The sequence below is a fragment of the Chroicocephalus ridibundus genome, chromosome 2, assembly GCF_963924245.1.
Source record: "Chroicocephalus ridibundus chromosome 2, bChrRid1.1, whole genome shotgun sequence".
NCBI lineage: Eukaryota > Metazoa > Chordata > Aves > Charadriiformes > Laridae > Chroicocephalus > Chroicocephalus ridibundus.
Window position 1 is genome coordinate 46,817,757 of NC_086285.1, and position 16,931 is coordinate 46,834,687.

General features: G+C 39.0%; 1 protein-coding gene across 2 annotated transcripts in view; it reads right to left on the reverse strand.

The window, feature by feature from the left end:
- Positions 1 to 16,931, reverse strand: part of ZNRF2 (zinc and ring finger 2) — a 61,498-nt gene that overhangs the window by 20,137 nt on the left and 24,430 nt on the right. For both annotated transcript variants that reach the window (XR_010069874.1, XM_063325277.1), the window contains exon 2: positions 7,406 to 7,501. Coding sequence is in view for 1 of the 2 variants with exons in the window: in XM_063325277.1 (XP_063181347.1) it covers positions 7,406 to 7,501 (96 nt within the window). In the remaining variant the exon portion in view is untranslated. The remainder of the gene's footprint in view (positions 1 to 7,405; positions 7,502 to 16,931) is intronic.

The window sequence follows — 16,931 nt, forward strand, 5'->3', positions numbered from 1 at the left end:
ATTTTCTAGGACAAGAATTGTCATTTGACTTTAGCAGCGCTGTCAGTACCAAAGCAAGACAACGGCAGCATCTGAGGTTAGGAGTGGCTTCTAAAGAAAAGAAACAACTTGAGCTATTCAGCTCATGAATGATCCTGTTTTCTCCATTTCTTTCAGAAACAAGCAGGCTTGTTCTACTGTCAAAAGCTTTACTGTATTTATCCAGTGCTGCATATAAAATATTCCCGTGGCACACGTATGCATTTATAGAAAGGCGTTTCCAATGTACTGAGGGGGAAAAAAAATAAATGTTGTCCCAAGAACTGAATTAAGCATGAGGTGACATTGCAGCTATTTTGGCCAGGAGTGATTTGTGACGGCTGTCACAGGAAGTTTGGTCTAACAAATTTAGGCCTGTCTCAAGGGAAAGTATGTAGAGAATCACCCACCAAACACCCTTCTCCCCAAAGATTCATTAAAAGTGTCAGTCCCATTCACAGCAAATCAGAGCGAAGTTTAAGATATGAATGGATGTGATCTCTGCAGTGTGTCCTCCTCAGCAGGATGCAAACACGTCAACTTTACTTCATTACAGCAAGAAAATTTAGCATAATCTATTGAGCATCCCCAACCTGCACCATAGAAAGGAGCTGTCATAGCTACTTTACAAATCTACGCCTCCCTTCCCTTTACATGAAGGGTAAAACAATAAGCAATGCTGATCCCTCAACCACCACCACTAAACCTTTGAGATTATATTCTACCAAGATAAATGGGGTAGTCTGCAGTTCTGGGAACTGCTGTTCCAGACACGCGAAGCACTTCCCTCTCAGTTACACTATGTTCCCATTTCAGGAGCTTTCTTCACAGCTACACCATTAGAAACACACAGCTTACTTTTTTGACTCTGTAGCAAAGGGTTGACAGTTTGTGCGTGTGGAGGAAAGATAAGAGACTGCAGCTCTAAAAGTGCTGCAACTCCACACTATCACGGACTGACCCAACTCCTCCATTGACTGAGGCTGAAATGGGGTCACCGAAGCAGGTCCTACCTTTAGGTAGGTACACGTTGGACTCCAGTGTGGTTTTATTTAGTGACATTTCTCAGCATTACACTTTAAAATGAACAATCTCTGTCTCTCAACAAACCTGAACCATACCAGGCTGCTTTTGCAGTGATGCTCTTCTGTGGGGTACTGAAAACTGGTGAAGGAAAGATTTGGGATGGTTGGAAGGAAATAAAGCTTTACTGAACAAAAGGAAGGAAGAGGTAGAGTTTGACACTGTTCCTCTTGGCAGTCTCGTTTGGACCAGTAGCTATCCACAGCCTACGTTGGTGAACACCAGTGAAAGTTTCCTCCTTGTTCAAATGTTACCAACAAGTCCCCAAGGGAGGAAGTATAAACTAATCAATATATTTTAATCAAGTTCTTCAAACACAATTTCCCTCCTTAAAATTGTAACACTGATTTGTAAGAAAAGCTATGAAAAGTCTGAGCTGATATCATACTAATTCACAGAATAACAGCTGTGCAAACGTCTGAGATTAAAATTTTACTTACTATAGTAATGGTCTCTCAAAGTTCAACAGATGTTTAACGGTTTTAATTATTTTCAAGAACGACTGAAGAAAACAGTTTTAAAGCATCAGGGAAACTGAATGAACCTCCTACATACTCTGGAGGATGTTCCTGAGTACACAAGATCAAAACAAGAGTAAATGTCACTATTTTAACTGCAAGCACAGGATAAGTGTCTGTTTACATGTCCTGTTAAACTACCTTATAAAGTATGCTTTTCTCCCTCCCCAGCACCCTGGAGAACTGAACACAGAACCATCTAGGGCAGAGCAAGAAGCTAGAAACTATTAGCCAAGAATCTTGTTAAACTCCAAAAATGGAAGAATTGAGAAATTCTATCTGAGGTATAAAATTATCCATAAAGTGGAATCAAAGAACTGCTTTGCCTTAGTATTATTTTGTACTGCTTTGCTGAAAGTCTAGTCCTATTAAAGGATGAAGACAAGGAGGAAGGCTTAAGCTTTTCCAGGCAGGCTGGCAAGATGCCCTTTTGCAAGGTCTTTTAGGGTATGATCTCAGGAACCCTGGCAGAGAAGTGAACTTGAAGTTAGCTATTCTTTTCATTGCAGACTCAAGTTTTCAGTGCATCAGTCACAACAGTTGACAGCATCAGTCCTGCTGAGTAAAATACTCTCCCTTTTTTTGTGGGCAGAAGTGACTAAGGAAATCAAGTCCCTGCAGGGGGTGGAACTACCAGAATCATGTATCTCGGTGGTACAAACATTAGGTTAAGGTGCACTATTTTTCTTCCCTTCTAATGAGCAATATAAACTGAGTAAGTTGTGGCAAAAGTAGCTTGCCCCAAGGATGTTGAAACAGCCACCAATCAACAAAGCTTATAACTTGTGTTAGAAAAAAAATAGGTCAGCCCCATTCACAAAGAATGTTTCCAAAATATTTTTATTCCGTCCTTTAGGTGACTCATGCTAATCTTCAAGTCTCTACTTTTGATCAAAATGCATATGTTACGGCTGTCATTTAGATGTCGACAACTCCTCTAGCAGGATTATTGCTCATACAGGTTCCAGCTCAGGATTCTGCCACTCGCTCACATGCAGGCCTCAGCATGTGGCAGCACCAGCATTTCTCTTTCCCCACAAGACAAAACTTAACCCAATACCTCAAACTGATTTAGAATAAACAGTGTATTTAAATCCTCATGACAAAATCCTGCTTTGCGTCCTTGCAAATTGAAAATCAGTTGCACTGTTGTGGACCAAATAATTTTGAACTTGGTTAGACACCACAAGAATATTTGTCTAACTGTGCATGGTGTTAGATTCAAGTGCCTCAGAAGACAAAGTACGCTGCCAGACAGGAAAAGCACATCAAGTTTCATACATGTTTTCCTTGCAGTACACCTACCTTAAATTTTCAATATGCTGTCTGTTATAGTCTTTCTACATACTAAGCCCTCCATTCAAAACTGAGATGAATAAACTTCAAATACAAAATCATACATGTAATCCCAGCTATCTGAGATACTGTAACCCCTGCTCTTTTTTGCTGTGATAGGGCTCAAAAATTCACTTAATGGAATTTAAAAAGAATAATTGCAAAGTAGTTACCTTGAATAAAAAAAAACCTCCTGCAGCTCATGCGCTGGACATCTCAACATTTTCCCTCTCTGAAATTACACTAGCAAACGCTTTTCCCCTTAAAATGAACCTCCATGAATATGTTGGCCAATAATCAGATCCATTGCCATATCTGAATTAAATGCAGAGCAGCCTGAGTGAAAGCAGCACTGATGTCAAAGCAGCACCACCCCTGAGCAAGCGGCTTTAAGGAGACCCGCTTAGAAAAGTTTCCAGTAGAACAGCGTTCCAACACAAAGTGCTGACTTGATGAAACCCAAAATATTCCACAGGAATGTGCTAATTCAATCAAAACTTTTGAAAGAGGACAGGCCGGCTCGCCAAGCCAGCCAACCAGTCTAGTGAGCTGACTGGCTCTCCCCAGCTCTCCAGGGTCACTGGCTTCCCCATCTGGCCAGGTGCCAGGCTGCTAGTCCCCGCTCTCAGAGGGGCCCTTTAATAATAATAATAAAGTCTTACAAAGTGTTCTGAGAAACAAACAAAGGAATTTTAAAATGGAAAGCAGAATTACTTCCGAAGCAACTGCGAGGTTTCTTCAAGAGGAATCGGTTGCATTCGTTGCAAAGCATCTAAAACTAAGTGCCCTTAATGACACAGGTCTCTCCCGTGTCTCCTCAATTTTTATAAAACATCTTTCAGTGAAAAAAAAAAAAAAAGCATCGATACTGTAACAACACAAAACGAACAATAACTATATTCAAAACCTAATAGCTCTAATAATCAGCAGGGAATTAAAGGCAAGTTGCTTCCAAAGCACTGTTATTGAAGTAAATGCCCTGCCTGACCAAAAGGCAGGGCTACCGTGTAAGCAACACCTTGCGCAGAGTAGCCCCTAAGAGGGCTCCCTGTGTCACTCCACCCTGGCAAACTTGAACGAGATGGTGCAAGGGGCCTCATTTAGCACTCTGGGGAAGCTCAAAGGAATAGGTATGGCTATATAATATTTTAGCAGTGGTTTAAAAAAAAAAAATCATAAAAAAATAATCTGTTGTAAGTAAACCATATTCTTTAAAAACTGGCTTTTAGCAACCTGTGGCTAACCAGTGCATGGGACCTATTCTGGCTTCTCAGCAACTCAGTAAGTAACAGTATGAAGAGAGTTTTTAATTGCTAAAAAAGGCAAGGCTATTTAAAGACAGTAACACCAAACACCACAATGTTTTTGCACAATTCTATCCATCTAACCAGCATTTGTATCAAAATGCCTAGATATTGGTTCATGTGTGACTACCACAAGTAGTTTAAGAGATAGTTGGAACAAAAAGTTCCACAGAAAAAAGAAAGAGCTCTTTTTACACGCCAAATTGAATCAGCAATGAGATCTCTGTTGCAGGCAAGTCACATGATTTTGAAAGAATAAGGGTAATAAAATGTAGTGATTTATTTATATGAAAATCGGCACAACTTCCAGCATAGAACTGGGACAAATTTGTCATCACCCTCTTTCAGAAAACACGTGTAAATCAGACAGCTGCCAGAGTTTGCAGTTCACTGACCCTTCCTACTGCCAAATGCAATGCACAAAGGTAGCTCAGAAAGCAATTAGAGATTGGCTGCAAGGACTCATTAATTTCTTTATACTTCAAATCACAACTAAACAGTCTTATAACATTTTTCTGGGAAGACTGTATGCCTCAACCTCACATTTAAAAAGAAAGGTTTGTCTTCTCAGAATGACAAAATACATACAATTAATTTCCTGTTACTTCTTAGAAAGAACTACTAACGCATTTACAGTATCATGAGGAAACATATCTAGAACAGAATTAGAAATAAGCACAATTCAATCCAGCTGCTCAATTTTTAAACATCTCACCACCTGCAAAGTCTAAGGCTCCCTTCAACTACTTGCAATGCAAAATTCAGAAAGAAAAGAAGGTGAGGGGAAAAAAAAGGGGACATTTTTCCTGCTAGTCGTTACAGGACTGGGAAACCACCAGTGACCAACGCAAGTAAATGATGCCTACTTGGCTCTATTTGAGAATGTATGGCATAAGGCCAAGATAACAATGAGAAAGTAAAGCATAAAGAGATGCCTTCCATTTTGGAAGAAGGTATCAAGACTTGATAGCAGCATCTTTTCTTCTCTCAAGCAAAACTTGAGATGCCCTTCTTACAGCTTATGACAAAAAGGCAGATCCATCACTGATCTCCTCATCATGGCAAACATCCAAAAAAAACCCAGGAAAAAGGCATGTATATAGACATTCATATGCAATTCTGGGCCTGTCATCATGGCAGCATTAAGCTACCAATCTGATAATTAATTCTTTTTCATTAGCCTCATTACAGGGATTACAACTTAATGGACTGAGCAAAGGTAGCAAGAAGGCCCAAAGAAGCTCCAACCAGCAGTGTGCCATCTGACAGAAACAGTGCAGGAAGAAAAGAAAAAAAAAAAAGATAAAAAAAGAGGTTGAATATGGCACTGTTGTGATATAAATGAACATCACAAACAATTCTGAGAGGTTATGTTATGTAATTGTTGTTTCTTTGAAAAAAGTTAGTCAGCTGAGCGTGCTCATCTGTACATGTAGGAAGCAGCAGGGGCAAAGGATTTCAGTCAGTCAGCTCATAATTTGTGCACATCCCATCAGTTGGATTACTGCCAGAGCTTGCTCTCTGCCAGCTCGCCTCCTCCCACTGCACACTGACTGATCCCAAGTGCATTATCCGTCCCTAACTGAAGCGACTAGTTTGCTTCTCCCTAATGTTCAACATCCCTCAGTAGACAGTTTTCTAACAACCTTTCTTGGAAAATGCTTAGTTCTAATTTACAAAAGGCGAAACAAAGAGAAACAAAGACCCTTCTGTTAGATGAAGTCAACCTTCTCAAATATATGTGTGGCAACACCAGGAGAAAAAAATGTATTTACTTTTCCTGAGTGCTGTGCTTTGAAATAGATTTCAGAACTGTAAGTATATGAATTCAAATTATTTTTCCAATTAAGGCCAAGCCTTATTGCTATCCAGACAAAGAATAAGGTAGGCCCAACCATCCTTCAAGACTTGATCCAATAAAAAAAAAAATCCAGTGTCAGATACCATAACAGCAAGGGAGCCAGGCGGGTCAAAGAGCCTATAACACTGCAGGTTATTTAAACAATAAATAACTTATGCTGGAAGGGACCTCTGGAGGTCTTCTGGTCCAGCCCCTCACTCAAAGCAACTTAGTCTAAGTTGCTCAGGGCCTTGTCCAGTCAATTTCTGATAATCTCCAAGGATGGACGTTGCACAGCCTCTTCAGGTGTCTGCCACTGTGTTTGACCACCCTCATTACGATGCATTCCTACCTTACGTTGAATCAGGTTTTTCCCTAATGCAGCTCATGACCACTGACTCTGAACTTTTTGCTGTGCACCTCAAAAAAGAGTCTGACTCCCTCTCCTCTATAATTTCTTTCTAATTGCGTTTTGTTCTCACATATTCCACATCTGATGACAGTTGAGCAATAAGCTCATTCACTGTAAGATTTCATGATGGTAGGGCAGCTGTGCCAAAGCAGGTGCTAAGATTTCAGTAAGATTTTCTAAAACCTTTTTGTGTGCTTGCCATAGAGCTGAGTGTCAGCCTAAGCCACAGTAACAAAAAGCTTTGATCCCAACAGTGGCAAAAGTCCTATTTGCCTTGCATCAAAGGTTGCCTTGGAGGAGAGCTTAGCAGTAGGGAAAACGCAGACCTACCACAAGTGATTCATTTGATGTTGGCAAGTCTCACTAAAATCACAAAAACATACAATCCTACCAGACCTTATGAAGTATCACATATGCAATCAGCTGAAGGAGGAGAAAGTTCTTCAGCTCATTCAAGAAAGGGTCATTTTCTTGATTAAGGTGCAAATGCAATGTGTCAGGTAACAGTCCTTAATAACGTCCCCAGAAGAATGCTTGATTGACCTGACTCACCATTTGATGTCATTAAATGAGAGGACATTTAAGCTACACATTTCTCAAGTGGACACTAAACGCACACTGACCAATATCTGATCCCATGGTCAAAAAATGGGACGCACTCAAATAAGAATAATTTTATATTTGCAGAAAAAGTCAACAGTGTAAATTATATTGGCATGCAGTATAAAAAAGACCAAGTTCTTAGGAATGATGTCGAAAAAATAAACTACAAGTAAAAAACATACACTATTTCTGAGTCCACTGAATTAGTTGCCAGAGTATCTTATAAATAAAGCATTATTATCACTCTAATGTTTAAAATAAATGAATAATTATCAGCTTACTTCTTTCTTACCATTGTAGGTTATCCTCGGTTTTGTCAAACACATCACAAGATGTAAATCCATTTCATCAGAAGATACAAATTTTGAACATACAGGGCACTTGAATCCTATAGAAAATAAAAACATGTAAGTGTGAGTACACTCAACCACATTGCAAATATGTATATTCAAGGCAAAAAATTATTCTGCACATATATCTGGCAGCTTTTCAGTTTTGACTTGACATTTCTTACATAAATATAATTCCCTCGATTTCAAAAGTTCTCAAAATGGACCGTTGTTTCTGCAAACTGACCTGTTGCCAATTGCAAAGATGTCAGCACCTCTGCAACGCAAAGTTTCCCAACAACTCTAAAAACCGTTTAAGACAAGTGCAAAAGGATAGCGTGACTCTACTAAAACAGAAATTGGAAATGTATAGAGAACATAGCCATTAAAATCTGAACTTGGGCAGGAGCCCTGAATTAACATCTGCACTTTTGCTAAGAATACCATTGAAACTTTAACCAAGTATCTTAGGATTACATCTCATCGTGCTAGCTGCAGCATCTTTTACCAGTCTGGAGCACAGGGAAAACATTAACTCAGGAGTGTCACCTCACCTACTGAATCACTAATGTTTCCTGTAGCACTGAATTTGCTTGACTTCTCTCATCCTAGCCAAGCATGACCTTGTTTAGCTTGTGATGTCACAGCCTGAGGCAATATGGGGTAAAGAATAATTAAGACAGTCTGGATTGTGATGCAACTGCATAATAGTCCATGACAAAACTGCTAATACTTTAATTTATGTCATTACCAAAGACAACAATCTTCCAGTTAAAGGAAAAAATTGGTTGGACAAATTTTACGGTCCACAGTCTGGGAAAAGTCTGACCGATTTTGATCTGCTGAATAATTAACACGCAAGTGAGAGACAAAAAGCCACCAACAGGGATCTTGATGCAGAACAGCTGTTAAGGAGTTGTCCTACAGGACAACATACAGCAAAAATATCTAAATCCATGCTCAGTGCAAAGGACCAACTTCTTCTTTGATGCTGTTGAAAAGTAATGATGTAGGCATGTATAAACGGCCACTGCACCTTCCACCAATATCCACATCTGGCCCTCCTCCCACATGTTTTACTTTGTTGCCCCTTGCTTTTGTACGTCTAACCTTGTGAGTCCACAATGAACCGAGTCAGTCAAGGATGACAAGCAACTTGATGCTGCACTTTCGAGTTACTGATGCGGGAGAATTTTGATCTTTACTGTTAATTATTATCCAGATGTAGATCAAGTAACTAACCTGAAGCATTAGCACTTGGTAGAAATAATGCACCTCATTTACGAAGACAATGATTTTTATTTTTTTAGTGCAGCTGATAGGAAGCAAGTCAAACCAGGCAACTGGTAACACCCGTGAGAAAACTCTGAGCAGCAGCTGAGCATGTACTGGAAACCACTTCCTGAGATAAAGTACAGTTCTTATTCTTCCCATTTTAGTCATAAGCAGTTCATATCTATTTCTTCTTGTGTCAATCTCACACTTCAGTTTAAATATTGCTCTTCTCTCCTAATTTTTAATCATCCTCCCCCAACCCGTATCTTTACAAACAACAGTTACAACCACAGGTTAATAAACATAAAATAGCCAAACACATCTTTTGGAAGAAACAAGTTGAAAGGATTAATTTACTTGTAGAAAGCTTTGTCAGTGACGCTTCAGCCACTGTGTAACCTCCTTCCCCCAGGCTGTATCTCAACACGACTAAAACTGAAATTAGCATCTCAGTCCTCCAAACACCCCAAACCACCCATAACTGTTTTGTTACAGTTTTCTTCAAAAACTGACCCACGGTAAATTTTCTCTCAAACTTTATCAGCCTAAGGCAGCTGATGACTCTTAAGTCTAGTTAAAACCTACTAAGACCCATGCATTATTCTCATTTATATGCTTCTATAAGGCATAACTGACAACATATTTTCATGTGAAAAGCATATAACTTCCTTATACGCTGCAGACTGAGTCTTGCTGTGCCAGAAGGGAGTGTTTGCATTACAGCAAGTTAACAATTATGTTCATGGCTAGTTAAGCACCAGGACAGGCATTAACAGGTTCCCTTTGCTTTCTGGACAGGACCCTTCTCAGCTTCTTGCCTAGGGTCATCAGCACATCTAATTGGGAGTGACAGGGGGCAGAGAAAACCATCAATAGGTCTTTAGAACTATTGCTAAAGTTAACAGTGTTATTAAGAAGGTACATATCCCAGGAATGCTTGGAGGGAATACTTAAATACAAATGAAATAGTACGGAGAGTTTGGGTTAATAATAATAATAATAATAATAATAATAATAATAATAATAATAATAATGCTTTTACCTTAAAACCATACTTATAGATGGACAACTGTGAAAAATCTTTCTGGTTATCCACCTAGAATATTCAGCTGAATGTGGTTATACTACCATATGCCTGCCCCTAAACCTAGTAACAGTCCACATTTTAACAATAAAGTATCTTGTGCTTTGTCCAGTGTCAAGGGGTATCTGGAGGTAACAGTTAAGCAACTACAAGTTTCTTCCTGATACAGCAAGTCTGGGATATCTGACTGCTACAGCTCCACTCAGCACTCAACAGAACACTAAAGAACCCAAGCAGTAAGGACACTACAATTAACTAAGCCTTATGGACCATAAAGGTGTCTTTGTGGAAAAGGATGTTTTTCCAGTGACTACCATTACAGCTGAAAAAGTGCCTTGAGCTCATAACACCTGCTGAAACATTTCTCAAACACAGCTGAAATCCCACTTCTCATTCCTTCACAACGTTCTTCAGCTCCTGGATTTAGCCATCTTCCCCAAGAGATACAAAGTGTTTTGTGTGAAGGAAATTACCATTTACAACTCCTTTAGTAACCCCAAAGAACAAAGTATTTTGTCTGTAGACACATATTTACTTTATTTTTAACTGTATTTGAAAAATATGAATAAGTGAACAATCAACACTGCACACAAGCCACTTAAAGGTCCTTGAAAAAAGCTGCTATTTTCCCACCTTTCCTCAAATCAGAAGGTAACAGTTTCATGACCCAGTTTACAATTAAGTACTCTGTAAGAACAAAGGCTCTATTGTTCTTCCCAGCAGGCTAACAACATTTATAGCCTATGTTTGTTTTTACCACCGGTGTCAAGGAACAACTCTGATAACTTTAAGAAAGTCTCACATGACTTTAACAATCAGCAAAAGGTCAAAAATAACTTTATCTCTACGTGACTTGTTTTACTGAGTTTTGCAGATAAACAATGGATTCCCAGACTTTTAGACAACAGAATCATCAGATGAGGTGGCATCAGGTGAAGCGTCCTCTAAAAACTATGAAACTAACTACTTTCTTGCTCTCTTTACAAGGAGAGCACAAGAGACAACGACGAGGGTGGTGAAACACTGTCACAGGTTGCCCAAGAGAGGTGGTGGAGGCCCCATCCCTGGAAACATTCAAAGTCAGGTTGGACAGGGTTCTGAGCAACCTGATCTAGTTGAAGATGTCCCTGCTTATTGCAGGGGGGCTGAACTAGATGACCTTTAAAGATCCCTTCCAACCCAAACTATTCTATGATTCTACAACGTTTAGTTCTAGGTGAAAATTCAGTTCTTTTGAAGGTGTTCACAGCATCCCTTATCCTCATCCAAGATGAGGAACTATTTACCTTGGTATTAGGACTGTCACTGTTTGTCAGCATATCACTGCAAAGCTGGCCGTCCTTCTCCCATAGTAGAGAGAACATTGCCTCCATGCAACCTAAGACAGCGGAAGAACCACCTCTCGCCCCATTCTCTTCCTATACAGCAGGAAAGAACTGAGCACCAAAACTGTGCAAGCGCATGCCTCCAGCTGACTTGTCCAAGCGCATGCTTAAGAGGCAGGGAGACAAATTCTTACAAGCTCCCATCATCTAGTTTCACAGCCCTGAGGTACAATACTGAAAGTAACACATTACCTAAACCCACAATCCTGGAAAATAGTACAGTTACAAGAAAAGAGACAGAACAGAAAGTTGCAGTAAAGCTACTAGAAAATCCCAAGGTCTCCCAGAAAGTCTGAAATAACCAAACCTGCGTAAGTAGCAGGACTTAAATATTCAGAGGTAAATTCTCTCTCTCATTCTCTCTTGAATGTATCACTTCCTTCAGACTCGCTGTCTTTTGTAAATGAACCCCCCCAGTTAGCCAAGAAATACCATCTTCTCTCACATCCATCTACAAAACTCATAGCTTTCATCTCTAGCAGGCTTGGAAACTATCCACAGGGACAGGATGATGGGTGGCCACTCACTCTATCCACACCAATTTCAAGCTTTTATAGATATCTTACTGTGTTTGCCTTGCTTTAGAAACATCAGACTGTTTAACTTGTGGTTTGTTCTATAGAGAAGCAAATGAAAACATCCAACAAATAACAAACTCCTGAACCTCTATAATTTTTGCAAAATCACGTTGGCACTCATCCTGGAATATCTACTTTGTGGCAGGGGAAAAAAAAAGAGCTATGAGCTTCCAGATAATACAGTGCAGAGTGTCACAGAATTGCACATTGAGGAAACACCTTAAAGAGGTATTAAAATTGCACAGAAGAACGGATGGTCCTTTTGGACAATATTGAACAGTAGTAGAAAGAAATAAGCACGATGCACCAACACAAATGACTGCCTCAGCCCGATCAGAGTACACTTTTGGCAGAAAAAGTTTGAACTAGAATATGGCCAAAACCAAACTAAAAGTATAGTCATATTAGCTGTTGTTGTAAAAATAAGTAACTAACATATTAGTATTTTAAATTTTTGTATGCTTGTGTTTCCAACCAAGATGGATAAATCCATCTTAGTTTACTTGTGAAGAAGTCATAAGCAAAGAGAAAGGCTTGCATGTGCAGATTTTGTAAAATGTATTTGACAGTAACAAGTCTGACAAATGTTACTTACGTACTTGCACTTGTTCTTCAGTACTTAGAAAACTAAGTATAGACAATCTGGAAGGACAGCATCCAGTCAATACGATGGTATGCAAGATTACGGTCACACAAATAAAGCCTGCATAATGATGTTAAAACAAAACAAAACAAATCCCCCCCCCTAAAAAACAGAAAAGACCTCACATAATCAGAGAAACATGCTAGAAAGGACCTCAAGGGGTCACCGAGTCTATTCCATACTGGAAAACTGGGTTAAGTGTACTTAGAGGATTTAATCTGCCCTTAAAAATCCACTAGTGAAAGATTTTCATCCATCCTAGAAAACCTACAATGTTGATCAGCTATTCCTAGAGAGTTAGAACAATCTTCCCTTACAAAAAACATTGATTACTTTTTATGTGTCCAGTAGACATGGAAAACACTTGGTAACTGTCCTCACTATAAAAAACATGTTCACACTGGAAAATGTGTGCCCTTCGTCTTTTTTGCCTAGCCCGAAAAAAAAACCAAGTTACTCTAATCTTTCCTCACAGGCCCTGATGCCTAAACCTTTTATTCGTATTGCTGTCCTCTGGACTGTCTCCAACTTTAACATAATGCATTGCCAAGAACTGGGCAGAGCTTTCAGGCTAAGACTTCGCAAGTCCTAAGCAGAAATTATTAGTTACCTATCACATCGTTCTGTTACACCAGGTGTTGAATATCTATATATAGACCGATCTATACATAGAGATATCTCCTTTATGTGTGTATATATAGGTATGTACATTTAAAACAAACCAACAGATTATTGGCCCTTTCCTCTCGTGACCCATAACAATCCCTAAATCTTCAGCAGAACTATTACTAGCCAGGTCCCATTTTGTAGTGGTATGTTTTCTTTTTCCTCACAATCAGTAATTCTCATTTGTCCTTTTTAGTCAACTATGAACACTTTTCTAACATGTTAAAAGAAAATTATGAACTCAAATTTTGCCCTCTGTCGTGCTTTCAGATCTTACAAGTTTTTCCTTTTTAAAGTGCCCACCCAAAAAAGGATGATTGAAAACAGACCCGAAGTAGACCACTATAATATCTGAATTGCTCTCCTACAGCAGCTACAGAATTTTCTTCCAACTATTTCAGCATCCACCTACTTTTTCACCTAGACCATATTTTCTAAGTTTGCTAACGAGAATATAAAGCAGAATAGCATAAACATTTTATTAAAGTCAAGCATAATGCCTCTATTTCTTACACTTCTTCCTTTTATATTCAGCTGTTTAGAGGACTATGAAGTGAGACTCTAAGAACAGCAGAAAAATAGATGGAAATAATTCAGATTCTCAGTGAAGTAACAACAGTCCTGGTCAAGTCAAACTTCTGTCACTCCCTGTTTCTGCAACCTAATTTGTAAAACTTAAAGAAGGGGAAAAAAAAAAAGCTCCAGTACAGACTACATGATCTACCAGAGTTACGTGGCCACAGAATTCTCTCTTCTCCTCAGACAGCTGAAATGGAAAGACAGAATGGGTAATTCCTTAAGCTCAAAACCATGAAGCTTTGTACATGAAAGCATATTGCTTTAACACAGCTAACATCTTACCTGGCAACTTTACCCTTACCATCAAAGAGAATATGAAGATTATTTCACACTAAATCCAAGAATAGAGAACTGACATTTTTAAAATGTCTTTGAGCTAGAAGGTAAAAGACAAAAGAGCATTACCAATTCCCCGGGAAGCCTCTACAAGAGAATTTCTAGGTGCTGTAACTCTCAAGTGGCTACTCAGAGAAATTTTGCCATTTTATGTACAGAAGTTTTTTTATTACGGGAGAAAGTGTCTCGGTGAAAAGATACATCTAGTTCTCTAGTTTCCATCCTTCCTTATGCTGTCAACGGCCTAAGCTGAGAGAACACAGCACCATCTGGAAAGACTTCTGGAGATGAAAGGAAATAAAGAATACTCCCCTCAACTTGGGAGAGAATACGAAACTAAATTGAAATAAGGAACACAATACCAAAGTTCCAAACTCTGTCTTTTCTAGAAAACTGAACCAGGATAAGCACAGATAATTTCTTCTTCTCAGCACCTACTGATTTTGTGCTTGTAATCTAGAGGGGTTTTCTTGTCCCCTTTTGTGCCATAAAACTGCAGTAAAGCACACTTGTGAATTCCTTGAGGGAAACAAGGGATTTTCTGTTGTATTTTCTGATTTAAAGCTCCCACAGCACTCAGTGGGAAAGGGGGGATATATAAAATGTGGAATAAAAAACAAACCTGAAACTTATTTTAGTTAAGGAACTCACGGAATAAGTAGAGAAGATATGTTTGGAGAATACGTCATCTCCTAAGCAAGAACTTCTGAAATAGAGTCTTTCTACATAACTTCTTTAGCTCCCTTCATCTTGGTAATTGTGAAAGTGAGATCTTCAGTAGTAATCACTGAAAAACAATGGACTACAGAATGAAGAAGAGAAGTTGAACATGGCACATATAAGGCCTTTATCAACTGCACAACTTTAGGTGTCTAATACCAATGTAAAAGTAACATGTAATGATGATTATAATTGGGCTGCACATTTTTAGAAACTGAAGAACAACAAATACAAACATTAAAAGAGAGAAAAAAGCCCCATGCTAAAATATCTTGCAAAACAGAGGATGAAATTACAGATGGGAAAGGCCTGTGGAAAGATTGATATCACAAAAATAAGAACAACTGTTAATAGAGAAACAGCATTTCAAAAATGGTATTTGAGACTGATGCAAACACCCAAGAGAGGAAGAATGATCTTCTTAGCTCGACGTGTGTGTGTGTGTGGGTAGGTATGTGTTACCTCCCCATCCCATCATCCATAGGGATCTGTAGTCAAGGTAGATGAGAGACTGCTCAAACCTCCTTCATCCAAACTCCTAGAGGGCCTATGTGCTTTCAACTTGACAAGCACAGTAACAAGAACAGTATTTTAAGTGACTTGTAAGCTATTAACTCACTCTTTAACTTACTCCTTATTAACTGCATTGCAGACATGTCACACCCCCTAGCACAGATCCATGCCACAAGTTTCTCAATGGAACAGAAGCAGCTGAAGAGAGACAGACAAGTGTGAACATAAACTTATGTTGGGAGTTGCATTTGGTAGATTTAAAGGTAAGAGCAACCCTCAGTTTTCATGTAAAAAAGGTTCCACATACAGTGTAAATCCAAATTATTTTAGATTTTGGCTTACTATGTTTGAGAAATATACTTTAAATCAGGGACCAAAAACTCTGCTTATCCACAACCCTTTCCCTGGAAGAATATTATTAATTTCCATTGCGTCTTTCCCAAGGGAGGGGGACAGGGAAAAGAACCCAAAGAAACATCCTTTCTCTCTTTCATACAGGAATATGACGACTCCCAGAGTCTGAATCAAGGGCAGCAAACGAAAGAAACTTTTCCTACCTTTGATGTTTACTCATCATCAGATCTCTGGCAAGCAGACATAATGCAAGGTCCCCATCTAACCACAGTGGCAGAGTAACACCAGTAGTATGGGACGAAATTAGCCCATCACCATTTCAGAAGCTTCTGTACATAAGTGAGGTTCTTGCCACTTTGGAGATATCTTTTGGACACGTGTAGAGGATAACAAAGTTTTCTGGATATGCAGTTAAGCCAGGCTGGACACATTTTGGGGCCCAATCCACTATCTTATTCAGGATGTAAGTAGCCAGAAAGCATGGTCAACAGTTTGGGGCATAAATGTATTTTATTGACACATGGCAAACGGGAATAACCTGTCAAACCAGCTTAGTTCTCACATTACCAGATGATGACAAATAACTCACTGCAAATCAGGTCGGAGGTTTGAAAACTTTATGCAAACAAATGCCTTAAAACTCTTACTTTGTAGATATTACAGATTCCCATTGCTTTTTTAACTCACCTATCACAGTTTAAGGAGGAAGAATTCTCTCTTTCCTAGTTCTCCTGAACCTATAAATGATTATTTTTTAATTTCTTCCTTAATTTTCCTACTCCCTCAATTTTCTCTCATTGCCTGGAGCACTTATTTTCCTCAAACACCCGAAAACTGTCTTTCCACTCATCATTTCACATGAAAGTTGGGGAAGACAGACAGGATAACAGTGCTCTACTGCCAGAGTTAAGCTCTTCTGGAGTAACTGAGTAACTTGGCAAGACAACTACATATTTTTACATACAAGGAACCAGTTTGTCTACACTCTCCTCCCCTTCTTCACACTGCCAATGTCAAGTCACTACTTTCAAAAATACACAAGGGCTGAAGAAGAAGTTTCCATTAGAAATCACATCATTTAAAAGGAAGTATAGGAAGAGCTGCTCCAAGATCAGAAGAATGAAATCCTACTTTTTGAAATGCACAGACATAAATATCTTGAAAACTTGTACTGTACAATGCAACAAATCTGATTAAAATTACATGAAGCATGATAATAGAGAGGAGAGGGTAGCTATACCATGCTGAGAGTATATTTAATGATAGCTAAAAGGGAAGAGGTATGATGTGGAAATGGCTGAATAATGGTTGACAAGGATGACTAAACCGAACACGTGAAACAGAGCATCTTGTCGG